The sequence below is a fragment of the Venturia canescens genome, chromosome 2 (assembly GCF_019457755.1).
Source record: "Venturia canescens isolate UGA chromosome 2, ASM1945775v1, whole genome shotgun sequence".
Taxonomy (NCBI): Eukaryota; Metazoa; Arthropoda; class Insecta; order Hymenoptera; family Ichneumonidae; genus Venturia; species Venturia canescens.
In genome coordinates, this window is record NC_057422.1 from 25,703,345 (window position 1) to 25,716,824 (window position 13,480).

A 13,480-nucleotide genomic window follows, 5' to 3' on the forward strand; every position below is an offset into this window, starting at 1 on the left:
AAATACAGAACATTTCGAAAAAAATTTCACAAATCTTGAAAAAACATTATATATTAAAACCAAAACTAATCTGTATCTATTTTTTAAAGTGTAAAAAGGATCAAATAACAAGTAAAAGTAAAAAACCGAAAAATCGCGCTTGAAATCATTTTGAAAACCGATGCCTCATTCTTCTTATTTGATTTGAACAGCTAAATCAATTGAAAAAAATTCCATTTAATTTACGTGCAGCATTAAAATGTATTATATCAATTAGAGGCCAAGTATTTTCTAATGAATTGAAAAAAGTTACCACTTGAATTACGTGCAGCACTAAAATTTATGATATCAATCGGTGGACAAGTATTTTATTAGTCACTCCAAATTTGGACATTATTAAATTGTTCTAAGAAGCTTTTAAATCCAAAAAAATCACATGAAAGCTAGTCGTTTGTTACTCTATGGTGGCAGAGACTTATAAGAAAATCGATTCTTCTCAGACTTTCAGGGTCCTCTGGTATTATTCACAAAATTCGACGTCGATTGGATCGATACAAATTATGTTTAAATATGCGTTATAAGTACTTGTCCGGCCCAGCACTTTCCGTTTAAATTGTTTATCCAAATAAAAATCAGGGCTTGTCTAGAACTGATGAGTCACAAGTATTCATGCAGATGAAATTGAGAGAATTATCTTCAAGTAATTGTTACTTAATTGCACTAATTTAATAAAAAACGGAAACAAATTGTTTCGCAATATACAAGGGATATTATTGTGCATCGATAAATGAAAAAAAATTGTACATAATATATATGTTCTAGCTTCCAAAATAACTCTCCAGTTTATATTCAATAACGGCAATTTTTACTTCCCACTTATTCTTCCAGCGAACGAATTCCATTCGGAATAAGAACTAACTTATACTATTATTAAGAACATTGAATTAATAATGAATCGCACTTCAACAAATTTTTAACCAGATTCTGCCGTACAATTTCGTTTTTTCATGATTAATTTTTTATTGAATGAATAGTGATGGGCTGGACAAGTACTTTTAACACATATTTAAACATAATTTGTATCGATCCAATCGACGTCGAATTTTGTGAATAATACCAGAGGATCCTGAAAGTCTGAAAAGAATCGATTTTCTTATAAGTCTCTGCCACCATAGAGTAACAAATGACTAGCTTTCATGTGATTTTTTTGGATTTAAGGAGGTTACGAGACAGTTAAATTAGGAAATCATTTAAATTTGGCATACGTATTGTTTAACATATGAACAACACCTTTACAAAATTTTAACAAGTATCACCATCCCGAACCCGAGATATATGTAATTGAAGTTGACTCAATTAACACGTAACATATGGACCATGCATCGGCAAACAGCACATTATTAATTCTACCGCTAGTACTAAGATTAGGAAGTTTATAAAAAACGAGGAGGAGTTAGAGCAGGATATCACAGATATTGTGAAAAAAAATCAAGGTGATCGACCATCTAGTTTGACAGATATATAGTCTCGAGAAGTACGAAGGTTTAGGCTGCATAGGATATATTTTGCAAGCGAACAAGCGAATGTCGTCTGTATGGGCAATCTTTTTTGTGTGTTGAAACGTAGCCCGGATAGTTCCGTCAAAAAATTTATTCGCGACGTCAGATCAAAAATACCTTTAGAATAAATTTTACGAAAGCAAATGATATTTGTACTATATCTGCTGGCACCGAGTACGTATATATAGGGTCATTACAAAGTTATTGATTACGATCCGAACGAATTATCAACCCTTTTAATATGCAGACGGTACATAACTTTTGATTGGGGTTGTCGTAGGGGATCGACCTTAAAAGCTTCTTATTAGAACAATTTAATAATGTCAAAATTTGGAGTTACTAATAAAATACTTGTCCGCCGATTGATATCATAAATTTTAGTGCTGCACGTAATTCAAGTGGTAACTTTTTTCAATTTATTGATATAATTTCAATTGATATAATAAATTTTAATGCTGCACGTAAATAAGATGGAATTTTTTAAAATTGATTTAGCCGTTCGAATCAAATAAGAAGAATGAGGCATCGGTTTCCAAAATGATTTCAAGCGCGATTTTTCGGTTTTTTATTTTTTACTTGTTATTTGATTCTTTTAACACTTTAAAAAATAGATACAGATTAGTTTTTTTTAAAGATAATGTTTTTTCAAGATTTATGATATTTTTGTCGAAGTGTTCTGTATTTTTTTTTATAAAATATAATTTTTTTTACAATTAAAAAAAAAAATTTTTTTAATTTTTTTTTATGGATGGAATTATCAGCAAACGAGGGACCTTCAATGTACTTGTCCCAACCTTTTTTTCCTAGGGGAAGTTTATGTTTTACATTTCTATGACAATAACACTTTTTTAATATGCATGGGAGTGGTATATATTCAAAACGCTGGACAAGACAAATCAGATCACATCTTTTTTGTATCAACATCGTTTGAGAATATGCGACCCAAAGAGAAATGCAAATAAAGAGACATGTAGCACGTGAAAATAAAAAAATATTTGTATTCGTGTTTTAAATAACATAACATGGTTTATTAGTCTCCATTTTTCTTACCTGAAAATTCAGCTTCAAATGGAGGATTACGCTTTTTATTTCATTCACATTCAATTTAACTGCGACTGAATTTTATTTCGTATCAATTACGAATAATAATAGATTTTTCTGTCCTCCGGGCCGAAGTTGCCGCATTCCGCCTGCGTCGGACAGAAAAATCGTATATACACCTCGGGCAGGAAAAAGTAAAGCCTCAGTCCACATGTTTGTCAGCCTCGGCTTCGCCTCGGCCGACAATTACATGTGATCTGAGACTTTCCTTATTTTCCTGCCCTAGGTGTGTAATATACTATTTCACCACACCTGCGCCGAAAGTTCAACTTTCCGAAATCGGAAGGTTGAATTTTCGGTGTATGTGTGGTGAAAAATAGTATACACTCCACGGGAGTGAAATTAGACCACCTCAAACCGCGTGCTTATCACCTTCAAACTGCGGACAATTCTGCCCGCGGTTTGAAGTAGTCTAATTTCCCTCCGTAGGTGTGTAATATACTATATCGTAAGATAGTTCTAAAAATACAGAGATTGCAATATGAATGGAATTATGAATCGCGAGTATGGAACGTGTAGGAAACTATACATAGAGTGCGAGAGGAAATCGCAGTTTCCGAAATTTCGTAGTCCAGGTTAAAATCTTCTGAATTCGATCATACATTGACGGTTCGAATTTGTCGAAATCCAGGTAGAGTTTGTGGTGATTTTTAGTATTTACTTCGAACAACTTCAAGGCTTCCGTTGTCTAGGTCAGCGACTCCATCATGTTCGATGTCTAGGTCGATCACTTCATAGTTATTGAAGTTCAGATACATTTCTCATTGGGATTAGAAATTTAGATCAACGGCTCCGTAGTTTTTAATGTCTGGGTATATTTTTTTGTGTGTTCCGACGTCTAAGTCGACGGCTCCATAGCTTTCAATGGCTAGGTACATTTCTCCATAGCTTTCGAGATGTATGTATATTTTTCCATAGCTCTTGACGACTATGTATTGTGACGGGGTTTTTCCTCACTGGTGGCTGAAATGGTTAGAAATAAAAGGGAGATAAAAATGAAATATATAATAAGCCAAAATTTAATAGAAGAAAAGGATAACAAAAAAAAATGGGTTTTATTTCACCAATTATTCACTTTGGGCGACAATCAGTTTTTATAACAAAAAGTAACAAAAATAAATCAGATCAATCTCTTCGGATCTCGAATGTTAACAACAGAGGACTCAACTACTACGTCTAATGCGAGGGAAAATGTACAGAACGGGGCTACCTCGGACAAAGAAAAAAGAAAACAGTGGAAAATGGCTCAACGCTTTTGAGACTCAATATCTTCGGGTCGACGGGCACCTATCGCTCAGGCGTCTTACATATACTGTGACCATACGGTTGTGCTTGTGCACACCGTCATGCGTGGATTCGAACAATTCTATGATTAAGAAGAGCGGGCATGAAAGAAAAACAAAAGTAAAATGAAATTAAATTGAAAATAACAAATTGTTTATTAAATTTTGAATATTCACGGATTAAATTACAAAAATAAATGAATTTTGTTTTGCATGAGAATTTTGTTTCCGGTATTTTTCTTTGTATTGGAATTTCGCAATTATCTATTTTTCGAAATTATAATAATTATTATCTCGCATGAAGGAATTTGTTTTTAATGTCAAATTTCTAATATTTCTCGCAATTATAACAATAATAATCTCGCCAACGCTGGTTTTGATAAATTTTTAATTAATTTTATTTGATAATTTGATAATTGAGCTATAATTCTTAGAAACTCACTTTTTGGCTCGATATAATAAAAATTTGATTGTTCGAGTGGATTTCTTGCTGATCTCACTCTTTTGACTCGATATAATTCAAATAATGATTTTTAGTGAGTGATTTCGCTTTTGGAATAATTTAATTAACTCAAAATAATAAATAACTCGAAATTGTCTCGTTTTGAGAATAAAGAAAACTTGCTTGGTTTTAATGACTTTTAATGAATTTGATCACCACTCAGAAAACAATGATTCGTTGATGGAAAAGAATCCACCCAGAGATCTTGAGACAGAACGAAGCCGAACTGTCCCGGCCCCTCTGGCGTGGAAAGGTAGGAGTCCTACCCAAGAATCTTGTGACCGAACGAAATCGAACGGCCACGGCCCTCTTGGATAGAAAAAAGGATTGGAAATCTACCAGGAATCTTGAGACAGAACGGAATCGAACTGTCCCGGCCCTCCTGGATAGATCGGAAACTCTCACCTAAGAATCTTGAGTTCAAACGAAATCGAATGAACCCGGCCCTCTTAGTAGCGATGGGATAGTAGCGATGTTATTTTGCTCTTTGTTTTTAGAGCTATTTTTATAATGAGTGAAAAATTTGATGTTTCTTTATTCTCGTTTTAATGGCGAGTACACGCGGCGAAATCCGGAGGCAAGACTGGCTTTTGGTTATCGGCATGCGAGTCGAGCTCTCAAGGATTCGAGACGTGACTGGCTCTTTTTCTGCTCAGTGAGCGTTGTTGCTTTAGCGAGTCTAGCGTGGCGAGATTTAAGACGAGACTGGCTACCGGAGCTTCTGCGCTCGGGTTTTTATACTCTCCCGAACAAAGGAAATAATAATAATAACGCGCTTGGACTTTGTCCCTTACTCTAATTCGCTGCGCGACTTAATCTCGAACCACTCTAAATTCTCTGATTGGTGCGCTAACTCCCCCGTGTGGGTCCCAATTGGCGAGTCGAGCTGTAGTCACACCGCGCATGTGCAAGAATTCAATATAATTCAATAAAACAGTTTTTTGGTCAATTTTAATTCATTTTATGACTTTCTCCACTATTTTGTTTTATTTTCTATGAATTCTGTCCATAAGATTATTTTTATTTTATTTTATTCACAAATTTGCCGAAAGTCACGTTCTTGCACGTGCCTGTTGAATGTAGGTCATCGCGCATGCGCACTGTGATCGCTCGATTTCTCAAAGAAAAGTTTTCTTAAATTTTTAAATAATTTTAATCTGAAATTTTCACCAAATTGTCCACAATACGTTTCTTTAACAATCCGCATCATTATTTTTAATAAGAAAGAGTTTATTTAATTGAAATTGAATAAAATCCAGAACTTTGAGAATCTAGGGAATTTTGGGGAAGCGAAATTGAGTTGGCAGCGCTGAGCGCCTCGCTTCCCGAGCGCCGCTTCCAAGGAGACTATAGGTAAGGAGTGCAATCTCGGCGATCGGGCACGTCCGTAAAAGTGTCGGGAAAGAGGGTTCCTCTCGAGCGGCGCTGTTGTAGTTTCGCACGGTGGCGCATGCGTACAATGTACGCGTTATATACACGCATGCGTTGCTGCCAGCTGACTTTGTTGACAGTTTTTGCTGATATAACCTATCTATAGGGACCGTGCGTGAGCTATAGAGAGCAGCACTACAATCGATGAGCGCGCTCTCTCGTGTCTGAATATGCAATTTTTCTGATGATATTTTGACTGTATATCATTGAAAATAATTAATTTTTCGGAAAAAAATAATGATTAAAGTAATCAAATACGGTTTTTGTCCGATCAACAATGATCGCATTCAAAATCAAAATGACGTAAAAGGAAAAAAACTGTTTGAATCGAATGACGTTTTAAATGTCGTCGAAACAGAAAGTTTAGTGGATGAGTTGACAGTGTTTAACCTTTTGATCCACTTGGTTCGTTTCTCACTTTTCCATGGAGAATGGACTGTGCCCTCTGGGAAATAATAAAATTTTACTGATACTTCAACGTCTCGGCGTCGAAATTGTGCATTAGAGCACTCTCTCGAATGCAACAATATTTTCTCGATCGAGACGTGATAAAAAATAATAATTTTATTTTGTTAAATAATGCGAAAAGTAATAATTCCCATATGCGCCTGTTTCAAATTTCATCTAAAAAGTTATGAAATTGGCTGCATAGTGACACTGTAGACGCTGCGCACGGTCCCTATTTTAATTTCATTTTTGTAATGAAAATGGAATCGAGCAGTTTATAAATTACGGCAGATGCACTAATGATAGTTATCTTTCAGCAATTCGACTTCCGAAGAGAGCCTGTTCAGGATTGAGCGGGGCCTCGACGGTAGCGCGAGAGAATTCGGGCCGGGCTCTCGCGCTCCGCCGCTGGCGTCGCCAGTTCGCGGGTTCGGACATTTTTGGGCGCGTGCAATTAGAGCAGCCGGGTGCTCGTTTCACGCGCTCACGGGGGGCGTCGCCACCTCCTGGGCAGTAATTAGCACGGGACCGGGGAAGCACACCGCGCATGTGCGCGGGGCTTCATCATCGATCTCCATGATTGATGCCTCAGTCTTGATCCGGTCGCTGAAGCGTGCAATACGGCTAATCACTGCATCTCACTTTCTCACCAGTTTTCGGTATCAAATTCGGGTTCTCTTATTCATTTTCGGTTCAAATCATTACACGGACTCTGCGCATTTAACGGAACATTCTCTCGGACTCATTTAACGGAATATCTCAAAAAATCATCGGGTTCTTTCTCACGAGCACGCTTCGGTCGTCCATCTTGTTCGTCTCGCACGTGCTCGACGAACACCGGGTCAACTCGCATTTTCATCATCGGGCTTAATCGCACTAATTGTCGGGCAAATACTGTACTTACGATAGAACAGCGGAGGGATAAATTCCTCACTATTTTTCTCGCACCACCGGCGTACTTATTATTCGTTTACCACCTACACCAGACTCCTTGCAAAAACATTTTGGTCCTTCGAGCCGGATCTGGTGGTAAGTGCGCGCGGAGTGGGTGTAAAAGGTGAGTGAAAATTCAGTGAGAACGGTTTCAACGGGTTTTTCACGGCGCATCGCATCTCAACGGGACTTCGAACATTCTCGTCTCCACGGCGTGGTTCGCACGTGGTTCGAGCTCAACGGGCGGCCATCTTTGTTATCGACCGTGCACTCTCATCGATTCTTCGATCTCAACGGGTTTTTTCTCAGTGAGTCTTCACATCGGGTGAGTTTTTCGCAAACTTTATTCATCAATTTATTTGGGAAAATGGACATCAGTGCGGGAAGTAAAGCATGTGTGCGGTCGCGGGCTCAGCGGTAGCGCTATCTCTCTCACTCTCGGCGCGCGGGAACATTGGCGTCGATCTCGGCTCTCAATCTCGGGACGCTCACGGCGCGGCGCGGCGTGGCGATGCCGAGTCGGTAATCAGTCACTGGTATCGGGTCACGGGCGGTAAAGTAACGGTCACATTACCGCGCATCGGTAATTTATCGGTTTTCCACGGGATTCGGACATTCGGCGGCAACTCATCGGCTAAACTCAATGCATGGACAATTCTCACGACCGTTACGGGCAATTACTCGGTTTTTCACACCTTTTTGGGCAATCTTGGGTACTTTTCGGGAGTGGCCAGTGACTTCTGGCAAAATCAACGGACATTTCTCACGGGTTCTAGCAGTGATTAGTGACACTTCGCATTCGGGTTTACAGTGACGTTCCGTTATCGAATTTTGGTGCTTTATCGGTATTCTGTGCACTTTCGGGATTAACGGTGACAGGTGGCGCGGGTCGGGCGGGTTCGGGGCCACCTCGTCTCTTCAAGCATTTCGGGCTTGTACAAAAAATACGGGCTGCAGCATTCATACTCCGGGACAATATCCTCCGGTTTTTTTGGGGATTTTTGTCGGTTTATTGGGCTCCACGCAATTCTTTGGGAGCAATTGGGTCCCTCTCTCATTTGGATCGGATACCTCGCATTTTCGGACGGTTCTATCATTCGGTTGCGCTCAACAGGTAACATGTCGGACGGGGAATCCTCACACCCAAAAGCGGAGCCGGGCGAAGAGCATCGAGTCCTCCTCGTCCCCACGGGACACGAGGTCGCTCCTCCAACGGGACCACCGGGATCCTCCTCACCGCGGCGGGACGTCTCCCCCGCAGCCTCACTCCAGGAGCTGGACGCGGGCAATCGGGATTTGACCTCACGCTCACGGGATAATTCTCGATCGGGCAGCCGGGAACCGTCACCGGGCACACGGAACCCACCTCGAGCGGGTAATCGGGCAACGGGACCGCTCGAGCTCAAGGTGGCTACACAGAACGCTCGGGTAAAACTCCTGGAGTCACTGCTCACTACGGTGACTCAGGCGGTCGCACGGGATTTCACCCCTTCGCAGCTCGACAATTTGCGGGTGCAGTCGACGGAGCTGTGGAGCAAATTCTCACAGGTGCACGACGCGATCTCGGAGTCGTGCACGCCAGCGTTCTTATCGGGAGCATACGTCACCGGGGACGTATATTCGCAGGCGTTCCACCTGCACCAGCGCATCACCTCAATCCTTTCTCGGTTTCGGGACGAGATTCAGCCTTCCTCAACGGGAGCTTCCACATCGGGCGGCGCTGCAGCCATCGGGAGCCTCTACGGCGGGACCATCCTCATTAAGCTCCGCATGAGACAACGGGGCATTAACTTTGTCCGCCTCGGGAGCTGCCAGGCCGGCAGTTCTTCTCGCAACGGGTCAAGCTAACCTCACCACACCACACGGGGCTTCTCACCGGGTACGAATGTTGATCGACACGGGCGCGGAGATCACATTCATCACTGCTTCTCTCGTGCCGCAACTCAAGCTTCACCGGGAAGCATCGGTAATACCGATCATCGGGATCGGCGGGATGCATTCGGGCCACACGCGCGGGGTGGTTAGCGTAAAGCTTCGGTCTATGCACTCATCGGACATTGTCTCAATAAAGGCTCACATTTTGTCAAAGTTAATGCCTACTCTCCCTTCATTTACACCTCCTAACATCTCACTTTCTCATCTGCAAGGTCTTCCACTTGCAGACCCGGAATTTCTCTCACCAGGGTCCATCGATTTAATTCTCGGGGCTGACATCTATGGGCAACTCATTCGGGAGCAGATCAAGCGGGGGCCTCACGGCACACCGATTGCACAGAATACGGTTTTCGGGTGGATCGTTCTCGGTCCTATGGACTCTTCTCAACAGTCAGCCGGGTTGGTTCATCACGCTGCAGTGGACCACGGGTATCAGGAGCTTCAGGATCTCCTCACACAGTTTTGGGTACAGGAAGAAGTCTCGGGCTCGGGCGAATCGCACCTCACTCCTGACGAGCAGGAATGTGAGACTCATTTCTTGACGACACACAAACGGGACTCAGACGGGCGGTACGTCGTCAGATTGCCGGTTAAATCCGCATCGGGGACATTGGGCGGGTCTTTTCACACAGCTTCTTCTTGTCTCCATCGACTACAATGCAAACTCAATCGGGATTCAAGCTACAAGGGCCTCTACGACACGTTTCTCGGGGAATACGAATCATTGGGGCACATGACTCGAGTCTCGGGCAATCACGCCCCTCTCGGGCCTATTTACTACTTGCCGCACCACGGGGTGCTCACCACAAAGTTACGTGTTGTATTCAACGGGTCGTGCAATACAGATTCGGGAATTTCGCTTAACGACATTCTGCACACGGGCGCGAAACTGCAGCGGGATACTTCGGACGTTCTCTTGTGGGTCAGACGACACCGTTTCGTCTTCGCGACCGACATCGTTAAGATGTTCCGGCAAATTCGGGTTCACGAAAGTGATTGGGACTTACAACGCATTTTATGGGTGGACGAGGGCGGGCGGGTCGTTCCATTCCTTCTCACCACGGTCACTTACGGTACTCGGTCAGCACCATTTCTCGCGGGACGGGCCCTGGATCAACTGGTTACAGACGAGGGCGGGAAATATCCCGAAGCTGTCGCCCCTCTTACAAAGGGGCGATATGTGGACGATATTTACGGCGGTGCTGACCAGCTCGCAGATCTCATCACGCAAGCGGAGCAACTCATCGGGATTTGTACAGCGGGCTGCTTTCCTCTGGCCAAGTGGCAGAGCAATCATCCGGAGCTTCTCACGGCAGTCGGGGCGACCTCCTCAACGGAAAACGCTCGGGTATTTGAAGAATGTGAGACAAACGTCCTTGGTCTCGCATGGCTTCCTCACACGGACGTGTTCAAATTCACGGTTCACAAGTACACAGCCGGGGACGGGATCACGAAACGCATCATTCTCTCGGAGATCGCACAATTATACGATCCATTGGGTTTTCTCTCACCGGTAACGATTCGGGCCAAAGTTCTCTTACAAAGGCTTTGGTTAGAAAAGTTAAATTGAGATGACCTCGTGTCAACGGAAGTTCGCAACTCCTGGGTCGCGTTTCGGCAGGAACTATCGCATATCGGGACGGTTTCGGTACCGCGGTGGCTCAACATCGCGACGGGTACATCGGTCGAACTACACGGGTTTTTGGATGCATCTCAACTAGCAATGGGCGCAGCTGTGTACGTTCGGGTTTCGGGCGCGGGTAATCAAACAACGGTCTCACTAGTCTGCGCTAAGACTAAGGTCGCACCGATCAAACGGCTCACAATTCCTCGGTTGGAGCTCGCAGCAGCGGTGCTGCTTGCTAAACTCACACACCACGTGCAAAACGTGCTGGGCCTTGATGACTCACGGGTATACCTATGGACGGACTCAATGGTAACGCTCACTTGGGTCACTTCTCATCCTTCACGGTGGAAGGATTTTGTTCGGAATCGGGTATCACTGGCACAGGAGCTCGTGCCACGGGCCCAATGGAGATTCACACCGGGTCGGGACAATCCAGCGGATTGCGCATCACGGGGGCTAACCATCTCACAACTCGCGCGACATTCATCATGGTGGGACGGGCCTCACTGGTTAGCAAAAGACTCATTCCATTGGCCAACTCAACGCATCGGGACGGGGGACGCAGCGGCGCTCGAAGAGCGGCCAGGTCTTACACTCTCACTCGCAACATCACCCTCACCGGTTTACGATCTCATCTTGAAATACTCATCTCTCACACGGTTGTTGCGAATCACCTCATGGCTCTTCAAGGTGATTACAAACCTGAAAAGAGCGGGCGACGGTACATCGGGTTCAGCCAACATCACACCGGGAGACCTGGAGAACTCACGGCTTTATTGGGTGAAAGCCATTCAGGGAGCAAGTAGATATACAACACCGGTTCTGGACCACTTTTTCTCTACTGCGCATGCGCAGAAAAATCCATTGCGCAGGTTCTACTGCGCATGTTCTAGAAGGTTCCATGGGAGGGGGGGGTACTGCGCATGTTCCAGAAGGTTCCATGGGAGGGGGGGGGGGGATCGGTGACGTCATAACTGCGCAGTGACCTTGTTTGCGTTGGGCGAATTACGGTGACGTCATAACTGCGCAGTGACCTTGTTTGCGTTGGGCGAATTATGGTGACGTCATAACTGCGCAGTGATCTTGCGTGAAATCTGATTGATGACGTCATCTCGATTTCATCTCAAGAGTTCCGATTCTAAAATTCAGGAAAAATGTGTATCAGAGTGGGGATGTACCCTATAAAAGGAGATTTTTTCCCTCATCGTCACTTTATGCTGAATACTTGAGCATTGCGATACTGTGAAAAACAAACTGAGCAATGGAAGCCATTTTGGATTTGCAAGGTTTTAAGATGCCTATCAATAAATTCGTATTGAAAGAGCTGGCTGTCATTAAAATTTATCCCAGTGCGGAAGCTTATGAGGAGTTTGGATGCCTTTTAGTTAAGCCTCCATGTGAATGGGATAGTTTACCAGCCAAGTATAAGAGTCAGAATAAGTGGTGTGAACGCAACCATCACGGTATCCCATGGAATACCGGTGATATTCTTTATGATGAAGTGAAAAACGTATTTGACATTATTTTAAAAAATGTGAGTTTTGTTTATGTGAAAGGGTTGGAAAAAAAGCAATGGATCACCGATATTATAGGAGATTCAAAGTTGATCATTAATATGGAGGATTTGGGTTGCCCCGCATTGCGAAAATTACCCGCACCAATATATCAACATTACAAGTACCATAATGGGGTACGCGAATACAATTGTGCCTTTGAAAACGTTCACCGTTTGAAGGAATGGTATTTGAAGCATGGTGTTGAAAATTCATCGTCTCCATGATCCTTAAGAATCTTCACTACATTGGGAAGTCTGAGAGCAATGAAGACGGAGGATATCGCTCGTCTTCCTCAAGAATTTATTCTAACATACGCATGGAAGGACATTGACGACGTATGGAGCAGACTTCTTGAAGAATGGTGCATCGATGAGAGTTATCGTCGATGTCGAAAACACTATCAAAAAACGGATACTGACGAATTCGATGGACCTATACCGTTAATCATAAATTGTCTCAAATGTCAATTTTTTTCTGAAAATTTGTATGATAAATAAAATATATATATATAGGTCAGACGGCAGATTCCAGGACATATTCCAGTTTTGAGGACAATTCTGGAATTTTTTTTAGTAACACGGATGGCAAACGTTGCGCTCCTTGGCTGGGCTACTCCGGGGATTTTGACCTAAAAATTCCGTCTCTCCGGCGCGAAGCGCCGGAGAGACCCACCCATTTACTTCTCAAGAATTTTCTTTTTTCTTTGTTCAATTTTAAAAAATTGAAAAAAAAAAATTCTTAAAAAGTAAATGGGTGGGTCTCCCCGGCGCTTCGCGCCGGGGAGACGGAATTTTTAAGTCAAAAACCCCAGAGTAGCCCAGCCAAGGAGCGCAACGTTTGCCATCCATACCTTTTATAGTAGCATGATTCTGGAATTTTTTTTAGTAACACGGATGGCAAACGTTGCGCTCCTTGGCTGGGCTACTCTGGGGTTTTTGACCTAAAAATTCCGTCTCCCCGGCGCGAAGCGCCGGGGAGACCCACCCATTTACTTTTCAAGAATTTTTTTTCTTTAATTTTTTAAAATTGAACAAAGAAAAAAGAAAATTCTTGAGAAGTAAATGGGTGGGTCTCTCCGGCGCTTCGCGCCGGGGAGACGGAATTTTTAGGTCAAAAACCCCAGAGTA

At 43.2% G+C, this 13,480-nt stretch overlaps 1 protein-coding gene across 1 annotated transcript; it reads left to right on the forward strand.

Moving 5' to 3' along the window:
* The first annotated feature begins 9,120 nt into the window (after window positions 1–9,120).
* On the forward strand, window positions 9,121–10,740 carry LOC122406309 (uncharacterized). The gene has a single exon (XM_043411705.1). It carries the CDS (start codon window positions 9,121–9,123, stop codon window positions 10,738–10,740), a length of 1,620 nt encoding a protein of 539 aa, XP_043267640.1.
* The last annotated feature ends 2,740 nt before the right edge of the window (window positions 10,741–13,480 follow it).